The following is an 11,603-nucleotide window of genomic DNA, read 5'->3' as shown; positions in this document are numbered from 1 at the left end:
TTTTTTGTATTTTTTAGTAGAGATGGGGTTTCACTGGGTTAGCCAGGATGGTCTCGATCTCCTGACCTCGTGATCCATCCATCTCGGCCTCCCAAAGTGCTGGGATTACAGGCTTGAGAATAAATTTTTTTTAAAAAAAATTAAGATGGTCAATAGATTCTATAGCCACTCAAGCTATCATTTTCAGACATATAAGGTCTTAAAACTTTGCCTCTCATGCTTTCTTTCTCAAGAAACTAGGGTATGTTCTATCAAACAAGGAGTAACCTAAGAAAGAGAAAGATGAGACCTGAGATCTGGGAATCAGAACTCCAATCGTGGAGAGAGTGGAAGAAATTCCAGACCAACAGCTAATCATCAAGCCTGGAGAATAACATGCTTCCAAAATGAAATGGATAGACTATCTGATGTGTTTAGTTGTACTCAGGGGAATTTTCATATCTGCTAGAGAATATTAGGGATAATTTAATGATAAGTACCTAGAAAGTGAAGCAAATGAAAAACTGAAGCAATTATTAAGTCCAGGGAAAACAAAAAGTTGTAGGAGAAAGCACACATAATCACAGTTCATGTGAAAAACCATTTATAATGTTTAGTGGTTATACTAATGTAATATTGAATATTTATTTAACCAGAATGAGTGAAATCAATAAATTGAAAGAATGAAATGAAGAACTTTGGAGGTATGTGTGTGGGATGGGTGGTATAAGAAAATGAAATCTATATTCCTAAATCTTTATAAGTCAACAGGTAATATCTAAAATTGGAAAAAATGTAAGAAGGTGCTTTAGACATATGAAGCTGATTACTGGAAGAAACAGCTAAAAGTGAAAGTAGAGTATTTGTGTCTGGGGAGTAGTTAGCATGAAGGGGAGCAGTGGGGCTTATAGTTTCACTGAGGTGGTGGGAGATAATTAACAAGGGCCATCATAAGTAAGTAAATTAGATAATATGTTAGAAGTTGGCAAATGCTATGGAAAAAAAAATAATAGAAGAAGGTAAGGGGGTAGTAAATATATGATGGAGAGGGGGTTGCAATTTTAAATAGGTTGTTGTGGTACATCTCCTTGAGCAGGTGCCATCTGGGTAGACTTGAGAGAAGTGAGAGAGTTAGCTCCTGGAATAAGGTGGGGAAGGTGAAGAGGTAGTTTCCAGCCAGAGGCAGTAGCCAGTGAAAAAGCTCTAAGGTGATGGTATGCTCAAGAAACGATCAGGAGGCCAGTGAGCTGAACAGGAGTAGTACGTGAGATCAAAGAGGTGATGAGATAGGAAGGGAGGCAAAGATGACATAGATCTCTAAGGTCACTGTAGTTTTGAGTTTGCATAAAATGGGGCAAGAATCAGTACAGATATCTGAACAGAGGAGCCAAACAATCTGACTTGTATTTTTCAGGCATCACGTTGACCACTGTGATGAGAATAGACTGCAGAGGGCAAGGTGAGAAGTAGGAAGACTGTTTAGGAGACTGCTGCAGCGTCTGGGCTAGAGAAGATGATGGTTCATATCAGGGTAGCAACACGGAGGGAAAGGGAAGTCGAGAGCGAAACTGAGATTTTGGCCTGAACAACTGGAAGGATAGAGTTGCCATTAACTGAGATGGGCCAAGCTGTGGCAGACAGGATTCCATTTCAGATGTGTTACATTTAAGATGTCTATGAAGCATTCAGGCGAAGATGCAGTAAATAGTAATATACAAATCTTGAGTTTGGGGAGAAAAGCCTAGACTTAGATATAAATTTGGAAGTGTCTGACTACATATGGCATTTTTAAAAATCAGGAGATAGGATGAAATAATCAAGGAAGTGAATATAGGTAGAGAAGAGACCAGAGACTAAGCCCCGGGGCCCCTCAAAATTAAGAGGTTGGGGAGGTAGAGAATGAGAGACCACCAAGGTCATTGAAAACCATGAGAGTGTGGTACCCTGGAAGCCGAGAAAGTGCGTTAAGGAAGAGGGAGTGATGAGCAGTAAATGCTCCCCATAAATTGAGAACTGAGAACTGAGCATTGGATTTAGCAATGCAGAGGTCATTGATTTTGACAAGAGTAGATTTGGAGTGGGAATAAGAATGGGAGAAGAAAACATGGAGGCAGTGACTATAGACAACTAGTTCAAATGTTTTTCTGAGGAGGGCAACAAAGAAACAAGATGGTAGCTTGTAGGAAATGGGATCAGAAGTATTACATGTTTTTCTGGTTTTAGGTCATGTTAATAAAAAGTTAAAGACTGAAAACCACAAACCACCTAGTATACATGATTTCAATCCTTAATTTTCAAAAATTAAAAAAGAAAATTCTTTTCATGCAAGACCAAAGATTCACCATTGATATATACATATTCAGTAGTGGTACCCCTTTAAAAACTTATTGTATGAAATGTTAGGACATCCTAGAGTTTTGAGACTTTGTTGTTGCCTGTGGATACAGCTCATTTAACCTCTCCCTGTTGCAGGACAGAGAGGGGAGAACTGCTGGAGCAGTGTAGCAAAAACCTTGTGTGACCTTGTGTAGGCAGAAAGAGAGGATATAGTATACCAGTAGGAGGGGATAGGCTTTAGATGGGCACATAGAAAGCTCCTTTATGGTTAAGAGGTGGAAAGGCAAAGTAAGTGAGTGTGGATGCTGCCAAGGAGATAGATCTGGTGTTGGCTGGTCGTGGATGTCTTCTTTTACTGAACAAGGAGATAAACCATTATCCCCATTTTCCTCAAAAGAAGAAAGAAGCTCAGAGAGGTTACACAGCCAGTAAGGGGCAGAGCAGAACTAAAATTCAGCGTTTCTGAGCACAAATCCAGTTCCATGTGTACTGGAGCTCCCCAGCTCCCTGCAGCCTTCAAATAAGTATGTAGGTAGGGGCCTTGGTTGCCAGGCTGAACATTTGAAGGGGAGTAGTCAGCTTCACTCTTGTTTGGGTGCTCACCAAGTATTTTCTCATTCAAATAGAAGACATGGACCACTTATAGAATCGAACAAACATCAGTACTAAGGAAAACAAGTCAGTAGGTGATTTCCATGTACAGCAGAGGCTGAGAATCCCGTGGCTGGGACAGCACGTCTCAGACTTGAAATGCCTGGGAAATCATGTGACCCTGCATATTCTGATTTAGCATTTCTAGGGGGAGGGCCTGAGAGTCTGCATTTCTAACAGGATCCCAGGTGATGCTGATGCAGCTGGTCCACAGACTGCACTTCAAAAAGCAAAGAACTGAAAGGTGAAAACAACCCGAATGTTTATCAACAAGTAGAGAAACAAAATGTGGGATGACCATAAAAAGGCCATTAACATTGGGAGGCCGAGGAAGGCAGATCACCTGAGGTCAGGAGTTTGAGACTGGCCTGGCCAACATGGTAAAACCCCGTCTTTACTAAAAAAAAAAATAATAATAATAATACAAAAATTAGCCAGGCGTGGTGGCGGGCACCTATAGTTCCAGCTACTCGGGAGGCTGAGGCAGGAGAATCGCTTGAACCCGGAAGGCAGACGTTGCAATGAGCCGAGATCACGCCACTGCACTCCAGCCTGGGCGACAGAGTGAGACCCTATCTCAAAAAAAAAAAAACACTTTGGGAGGCCAAGACAGGCGGATCACGAGGTCAGGAGATCGAGACCATCCTGGCGAACACGGTGAAACCCCATCTCTACTAAAAAAAATAAAAAAAAAACTAGCCGGGCGAGGTGGCGGGCACCTGTAGTCCCAGCTACTTGGGAGGCTGAGGCAGGAGAATGGCGTAAACCCGGGAGGCGGAGCTTGCAGTGAGCTGAGATCCAGTCACTGCACTCCAGCCTGGGCGACAGAGCGAGACTCCGTCTCAAAAAAAAAGAAAAAGCCATTAAAAGGAATAAAGTGCTAATACACACCACAACTACAACGTGGGTAAACCTTGAAAATATTATGCTAAGTGAAAGCAGATGGTTACATAAGACCACATAGTATATGACTCCATTGATGTGAAATGTCCAGAATAGACTAATCCATAAAGATAGAAAGCAGATTAGTGGTTGCCAGGAACTGGGAAGATGAGGGAATGGATGGTATCTGGTAATGGGTACAGGATTTCTTTTTGGAATGATGAAAATATTCTAGAACCAGATTGCACAACACTGTGAATGTACCAAATGTCTCTACAGCGATGGCAAATTTAACATCATATGTGGTTTTACCACAATAGTAAAAACAAACAAAAAAGAGCAAAAAGCTGGATCATCTCTGTGGTTTCTTTAGTTTTGATATTCTGTAGTTTTAGGAACTGAAGTGTTAAGAAAGGTAAACAANGGTAATGGGTACAGGATTTCTTTTGGAATGATGAAAATATTCTAGAACCAGATTGCACAACACTGTGAATGTACCAAATGTCTCTACAGCGATGGCAAATTTAACATCATATGTGGTTTTACCACAATAGTAAAACAAACAAAAAAGAGCAAAAGCTGGATCATCTCTGTGGTTTCTTTAGTTTTGATATTCTGTAGTTTTAGGAACTGAAGTGTTAAGAAAGGTAAACAACTTTCTGCCCAAGGAGAAGAGTTCTTTGGAGAGAAGTCTTGGTAAGTTTCCCAAAGGGGAAATGCTTCATTCTCTGCAAAAGAAGGGAGCAACTTGGCACAGCAGTGCACTAAAAGGCACTTAGGGCTATGGAGGGAAGAGCCTGTGAGTGTTCCCAGGCAAAATCAGTCAGTCAGTCAATCACATAACTGCATCTCTACAGAGTCCTCTTTTTGCACCAAGCCCTGATGTCAGGAAAATGGAAAAAGTCATTCAGTTTTGCAGGAAACTCACAGTCTGATAGAGAAGACTCCCACATGGGACAGAAAGCAGTAGGACAGGCCCTATTGAGGACCAAATTGCAATGTCCAGGCCATGAAGGCTGGAGATGGTCAGAGGTGATCAGGGGGTGTTGAGAGTGGTAAGGGAGGCCCCTTTGAAGGGCTGGGCACAAATGAAGACCAATTGTGTGTGCTTGATTAGCCTCAGCGAGTCACTAAAATATCTTTTTGAACAAAGCAAAAAATAAATATAGGACCTTTTAATATCCGTGCTATGTAAAACTGGGCCCAGAATCTGCCTTTCCTATACTTTTCAGAATGTGGACGAACTATTGGCACCATCAGAAAATTACTAATTGCTACTCACCATATGGTGGAAATACTTATTTTCTGGAATCATTTGGTTGCAATAATGACAGTAGATTTCCCTCTCAGGAGCTGAAATTCTTTCCCCTGAATAAGCAGAGAAACAACAACACCTTGTCAATGGCTAACCCAGCTCTCCCACAACTGCCTACATGGCCTGTACTCATGAGCATGAACTGACCCCGGGGCCTGCCTGGCCTTGACTTTTCTGCACTGCCGGCATCCTTGACCACACAGGCAACTCTTGGCCGAGTCACCCACATCATTTCCTTTATGGCCATAGATGTGCACTCAGGGCAGCAGCAACCCTAATGGAGAGACGTTTTCCTGGAGCAGGACTGGTTTCTGAGGAGATGAATGGAGCTGTAGCCGCGGATGCCGACCCACTCCAACCTGACTGCTCTTTCATTCCACCAGTTTCCAGCCTCTGTGATCAGACCAGGTGTTGGTTGAACACATCTTTGTGGATGGTGTTGAAGCTGTGTTGTGTTGTGTTGCACTGAAGTTGTGAAAATTGTGTTTGATTCTGTTGAAGTCCAGCCATGCTGGGATGAAGGAAATGCACACGCCTCTCACACTTTTCAGGTTTTCATTGGCCAGTTTTGCCCTTGGATCAATTGTTTATCAGGAGAGGGTTACAGTCTGGGGAGTTTTAGACTCTCTCCCGTGTTACCAAAACAACCAGCAAATGCACCAAAGGATCTGTCACACTGATGGTTGTGTGACAGTAAATACACCCTCATAAAGACATGAATGAGTCAAGTGAACATAAAATGGTACCAGGGAGCCAATACATAGGCCCCCAGGCCAGGAGCTATCGCTAGCTCCCTTCTGGCCATTGCTGATCATGGAAAAAGCCCTCGATTCGGTGCCAGGAAATGTGAGAGTCCAGTCTTATTTCTGCCTCTAGCAAGCCCCTGCTTTATTCTGTGTGTAGGTTTCTCATCTGTAAAAGGATGCAATGGATCTCTGCCAGGCTAGGATTGTGCTGGAGGCACTCAAAGAAAGCCCCCTGTTTCCTAGGATTCCCCATGGTCTCTCTTTTCTTTCTTTCTTTTTTTTTTTGAGACAGAGTTTTGCTCTCATTGCCCAGGCTGGAGTGCAATGGCGCGATGTCGGCTCACTGCAACCTCCGCCTCCTGGGTCCAAGCGATTCTCCTGCCTCAGTCTCCCAAGTAGCTGGGACTATGGGCGCCCACTACCACGTCTGGCTAATTTTGTATTTTTAGTAGAGACAGGGTTTCTCCATGTTGGCCAATGTGATCTTGAACTCCCGACCTCAGGTGATCTGCCCTCCTCGGCCTCCCAAAGTGCTGCGATTACAGGCATGAGCCACCCCGCCCAGCTTCTTCTCAATGGCCTGTTTACTCAACTTTGTGGCAGCCAGGCTCTAGCCCCAGCCTGCTGGTCTCCCTGGACCAGTCATTTGAAGACCACAGCAGACACACAGGAAGGCCACTCTGAGGCATGGTTTAGAATTAGAATAGTCAGACGAATTGAGATCTATACAGCAAATACACTTGTCATCCGCCCTGTTGAGAGCTTCCCTTCCTTGCATCCTATCCAGGAAAGGCTCTGGCCCTTGGAATGTCTCTCTTCCACCCCAGTTGTGTGCTCACCTTTCCCGAGCTGGGCCTGTTCACTCCGACAGACATCTGTGTGCTGCGCGAGCATTCGGCGTGGGATGAACTGGCCACAGCCTGGGCAGAGCTCTGTCCAGCTGCCGCAGTAGGATTCGTGGAGCTCCAGCTTGCTGAGCTGCATGTCCAGTTCGTAGAACTTACACTCAACAGGGCGCTCCTGGCACTCATTGGCCTGTGGGAGGGAGCAGGAAGGGCATGATCACTGGCCTTTTTCTTTTTTTTTTTGAGACAGAGCCTCACTGTGTCACCCAGTCTGGAGAGCAGTGGCTTGATCTTGGTTCACTGCAACCTCTGCCTCCCAGGTTCAAGTGATTCTCCTGCCTCAGCCTCCTGAGTGGGTGGGACTACAGGCATGCGCCACCACGCCTGGCTGATTTTTGTATTTTTAGTAGAGACGGGGTTTTACCATGTTGGTCAGGCTGGTCTTGAACTCCTGACCTTGTGATCTGCCCACCTCGGCCTCCCAAAGTGCTGGGATTATAGGCACGAGCCACTGCGCCTGGCCGATCACTGGCCTCTTTGTAGGCAGATCGAGGACTTGTGCCCATCTCCCTAGGGAATTGCGGCCAATACAAGAAAGCAGATGACAAAGGCCAGAGTGGGGGGCTGCCCTCGGGAGAGCTGAGCTCTGTTGGACTCATGGACCACATGGGGCTCTTACCTCATGAAACTCCAGCGAGGACTTCTGCATACTCTGCTGACACATCGTACACCCAACCTAAACACACACACACACACCAGATGTGGGTCCACCCAGCACCCAGGGCCTGCCCCACATCCACTTTGGCTCACAGTATTCTGGGTTTCAGTCTGTGAACTCCTACAGGGCAAGGAACAGGTGTGCCTACCTCAGTCTCTCTCTAGCACCCAGCCCAGTGTTCAAGAAGTGGTTTGTCAGACCAGTCTGAGTTGCAGTGGCTGCCTGAGCTTGAGTATCTCCAGAGAGACAGATCAGGGGTCCCAGGAGGAATGGACATGGAAAGGCGGGAAATGAAGCTCGACCTGACTGCCTTCTAGGGCCTTCCTTTTTCACGTCCCCTCTTTACAGATCTCAAGAGAACAGTCAGTCTTTCTTGAAACCAGAACCTCTTGCCTGTGCCAGATCCATAAGCCTATAGGGAAAGGATTGGAAATGGGAAAACTGGAGGTAGACTCAGATTAGCATGAAAAAGGCAAGATTAACATTTCCTTTCCACGGAGCTTTGTGTGGAGGGGCTGAATGACTTTCCATGACCCTCAAGTGAGTCTCTGCCTGGGGGACTGGACCCTTGCCTTAAGTCCCCAGCCCTCGCTCCAACTCCCAGACCCCATCTCTCCTGCAGAGAGGACTGAACACTCACCTTGACTCCCGGACCCCATCTCACCTGCAGAGAGGACTGGACCCTCGTCCTCCAACTCTCAGACCCCATTTCTCCTGCAGGCAGGACTGCACCCTTGCCCCGACTCCCAGACCCCATCCTTGCCACTTCCTCACCTGCTGGTGCTCAACCTTGCAGTGCTCCTCCATGTTTTTCCTGGAGACAGTCTCCTCACACTCCGGGCACAAGACCAGGAACCGCAGGCAGTGAGCCTCATGGAAGGTGAAGTGGGCAGAGGCTATGTGTCTTTTGCTACAGGGTCAAGGTGGGGGGATGGGAAAACAGACTTATTTTCAAATTATAAAACATGGAGCTGTGTTTCATACCCAGGGCTAGATCTCCAGAGGCCTTAAGCACTGAACATGTGACGATGATGACCTCCTGCCCCACGCTCCCTGTGTGGGTTCAAAACCAGAACAGTGCAGCAGCATCTGATAAGAATAAGGACGTTCTACAGAGCTCTTACATTGCTGGGGCGGGGCACGGGAAGGAGCAGGAGGGAGGAATTACCAAGGGGCACAGGGGAGCTTTTGGGGTGATGGTGTTTCATGGATGTGTATAACATAGGCCAAAACTTACCAATTACTACCCTTTAAAATGTGCAGTTTATTTGTAAGTCAATTATACCTCTATAAGGCTGTTTTTAAAATGAAACATTTCACTTTAAATAATGTAAATAATTACATTGTTTCAATTTAAACAATTCGAGAGAAGTGCCAAATTTTCTTGAATCTTTTTTTCTTGTTTTCTGGTGCCTCTGTTTGGTCCACAGTGTTAGAAATGTGGCCCTGCTAGGCTCATACTTCCTGCCAGGGCCATGCCAACTTCCAGAATCTCCAAATCGAGAGCTTCCCAAGTCTCTCCTGCCTCCAGGTTCACCTGCGCTAACTCACAAGAGACTCCGAGGTTCTTCCCGGAGACCACAATGAAGGAAGGGTTCTGAGCCTCCCACTTCCTGGGCAGGATGTTTCTCTCTAACCATCCTCTTCACCAAGTAGTGACCCCTTTTGGCTGGGCGCCGTGGCTCACGCCTGTAATCCCAGCACTTTGGGAGGCCAAGGCGGGTGGATTACCTGAGTTTGGGAATCCCAGACCAGCCTGACCAACATGGAGAAATCCCATCTCTACTAAAAATACAAAATTAGCCAAGTGTGGTGGCTCACGCCTGTAATCCCAGCATTTTAGGAGACCGAGGTGGGTGGATCACCTGAGGTCAGGAGTTAGAGACCAGCCTGGCCAACATGGAGAAACCTCATCTCTACTAAAAAAATACAAAATTAGCCAGACATGGTGGCGCATGCCTGTAATTCCAGCTACTCGGGAGGCTGAGACAGGAGAATCACTCGAACCCGGGAAGTGGAGGTTGCAGTGAGCTGAGATTGCGCCATTGCACTCCAGCCTGGGCAAAAAGAAGCAAAACTCCATCTTAGGAAAAAAAAAAAGGAAGAAAGAAAGAAATGATCCTTTTCACTTCCATCAACTCTTGCTTGTGGCAGCTCAGGAGAAGGGAAATGCGGAGCAGGGCTGCCCTAGCAGGGCTGCGTTCCTAACGCTGTGGACCAAACAGGGGCACCAGAAGACAAGAAAAAAGATTCAAGAGAAGTTGGCACTTCTCTCGAATTGTTGAAATTGATATAATTTAATTATTTACATTATTTAAAGTGAAACGTTTCATTTCAAAAACAGCCTTATAGAAGTATAATTGACCTACAAATAAACTGCCGTAGCCATAAAGGCCAGGGGACGAGAACAGTTGCATGCCCACGTCCCTGGCACATGGGGCGTGCCCCGAGAAGGACTGTCAAAGCCTCACTCCTCTTGATGTGAACAAGCTCTTTGCTTCTGCTCTGCCCAGGCAGCGGCACACAGGCAGCAGCATTCTCCCTTCCTCTGTTCTCTCTCCTCTGCCTGGCCTGGACCCTTCTCCCCTTGCTCCTCCTAGGCTGGTTGAGAAACCAGGATAGTTGAAGGGTCTGGCTGGAGCAAAGCTCTCTGAGGAGGGTCCCACTCAAGTCCCTGCCACAGGTAGGGAGCTTTGAGAATGGGGCTTTTCGATGGGTCAGATTCCGGCCTCCGCCCCCGCCCCGTTAGAGGTGTGGTCCCAGTTCCCTGCTCTGTCCTCCCTGCTCTGCCCCACGGCTCCCTTTCAAGGAGGGTGAGAGTAGTCCTGGAGAATCTCCGTGGGACCCTTTCTTTCACAGATTGGTGTGAAGGTCAGAGTATCAGAACCCCAGATGAGGACCCAAAGTCTCACAAGTATGAGTAGCCCAGTTGGGACCACTGGCTGGGCTATTTGTCTTCAGAACTGTCCCAGGAAGCCTAAAATTTGGGGGGAAGGGGCTGCAGTGCTGTGGGGGTAATGCTGTCCACCCTCACCCAGAGATTATCAAGTTTAAACCCTCCTACCCTTGGGGCCCACGGTCTCCAGCTGCTTGTCCTCCTAAGTGTTTTTATGCATGAAGTACTTTCTCCTCCCTTCAGAAACAGCCCTATCTCCTCGGCGTTTCTGCCTCACCAGCCCGGGTCTGCTGCTGGAGAAAGCGCTTTCTTACCATTTCTTGCACACCGAGAAGGCTCCTTCCATGTTCTGCTCTCTGGAGTCTTTCAGTTGAGTTTCGTTTCTTGCGGGCGAGGAAACAAAACTGAAAGTCTTCCGACGGCCCAGCCCACAGCTTCAGGGAGGGAGGAGATCCTATCCTCAGAATTCTCGGCTCAGGATTCCCCGTTGATTCCTGTGGCTGGACCCTCCCAGGAAGCCCCTCTACAGCATGGCCAGCCCCTGCTGTTGCTCTCTGCGGTCATTCTTTGCTGCTATCACAGCCGAGTCTACCTCCCTGAGGGTGGGAGCCTGAGGTCAGGCTTCTCCTGGGCAGCAGCTTGTTCGTTTACCCTGGCTGACTGGCTTCGCTCTGTCTGGATCTCCATCCCTTTTCCAAACCATCCACCTCCCACCCTTCTCCCCCATCTCTGGCTCCCTTCTGGTCCTCCCTCTGCAGGAAAGAGGGAACTTGCCGTGTTGAGCTTGAATGCTCTCCCTAAAAATGGCTCCTGGACTTCCAGGCGGTGAGGACTTCGCAAACAGCGTCCAGGGAGGCTCTGGGGATGCAGGGTAGTGTGAGCTCAGACCCAATCTGGTGTGTATCCTCCCCGGGGCCCTTAGAGTTTTTCCACCTTAGAAACAGCTGTGCTTACAGAAGGCCTCTAAACAACGTCCGGAGTGATGACAAGCAGGCCCAGAGAATTCCCGAGGAGTCTGCCAATGGGGTGGGTGCTGCCTTTCTGAGGAGGATAACAAGATTAAGGGAAATGTCCCGGCAGGCTCTAAAATTCAGGCACTAAATGAGAAGCAGTGTGTGGTGGTACTGATGATCACAGCCATAGGAGGGAAGAACAAAGGACTGCTTCGGCATTGTCTAGGTTCCAGGCACCATTCTAAGCATTACGTAGGTATTGTCTTCGTTTTAATCCCTCA

At 47.1% G+C, this 11,603-nt stretch overlaps 1 protein-coding gene and 1 long non-coding RNA gene across 5 annotated transcripts in view; one reads left to right on the top strand and one right to left on the bottom strand.

Annotated features, from left to right (window-relative positions):
* The window catches only part of LOC108514444 (uncharacterized), a 14,699-nt gene extending 14,004 nt beyond the window's left edge, over positions 1 to 695 (top strand). Inside the window, exon 5 of the long non-coding RNA XR_001881221.1 lies at positions 234 to 695. This is a non-coding gene — a long non-coding RNA (uncharacterized LOC108514444). The remainder of the gene's footprint in view (positions 1 to 233) is intronic.
* Positions 1 to 11,045, bottom strand: part of XAF1 (XIAP associated factor 1) — a 21,557-nt gene extending 10,512 nt beyond the window's left edge. Inside the window, exons 1-6 of one of the 4 annotated variants that reach the window (XM_017850713.1) lie at positions 10,684 to 10,717; positions 8,248 to 8,383; positions 7,622 to 7,885; positions 7,435 to 7,491; positions 6,750 to 6,945; positions 5,132 to 5,217 (exon numbers count right to left, since the gene is read on the bottom strand). In XM_017850713.1, the coding sequence (XP_017706202.1) occupies positions 5,132 to 5,217; positions 6,750 to 6,945; positions 7,435 to 7,479 (327 nt within the window). In that variant the 5' untranslated portion in view covers positions 7,480 to 7,491; positions 7,622 to 7,885; positions 8,248 to 8,383; positions 10,684 to 10,717. Of the gene's footprint in view, positions 1 to 5,131; positions 5,218 to 6,749; positions 6,946 to 7,434; positions 7,492 to 7,621; positions 7,886 to 8,247; positions 8,384 to 10,683 lie in introns of all 4 variants that reach the window. The other 3 variants (XM_017850711.1, XM_017850714.1, XM_017850712.1) reach the window with 3 other exon arrangements.
* Between the last annotated feature and the right edge of the window lie 558 nt (positions 11,046 to 11,603).

This window comes from Rhinopithecus bieti, unplaced genomic scaffold, assembly GCF_001698545.2.
Source record: "Rhinopithecus bieti isolate Rb0 unplaced genomic scaffold, ASM169854v2 scaffold_32008, whole genome shotgun sequence".
In the NCBI taxonomy this organism is placed as follows: domain Eukaryota; kingdom Metazoa; phylum Chordata; class Mammalia; order Primates; family Cercopithecidae; genus Rhinopithecus; species Rhinopithecus bieti.
The sequence above is the reverse complement of the archived record's forward strand: the minus strand, read 5'-3'. Positions and strand labels throughout refer to the sequence as shown.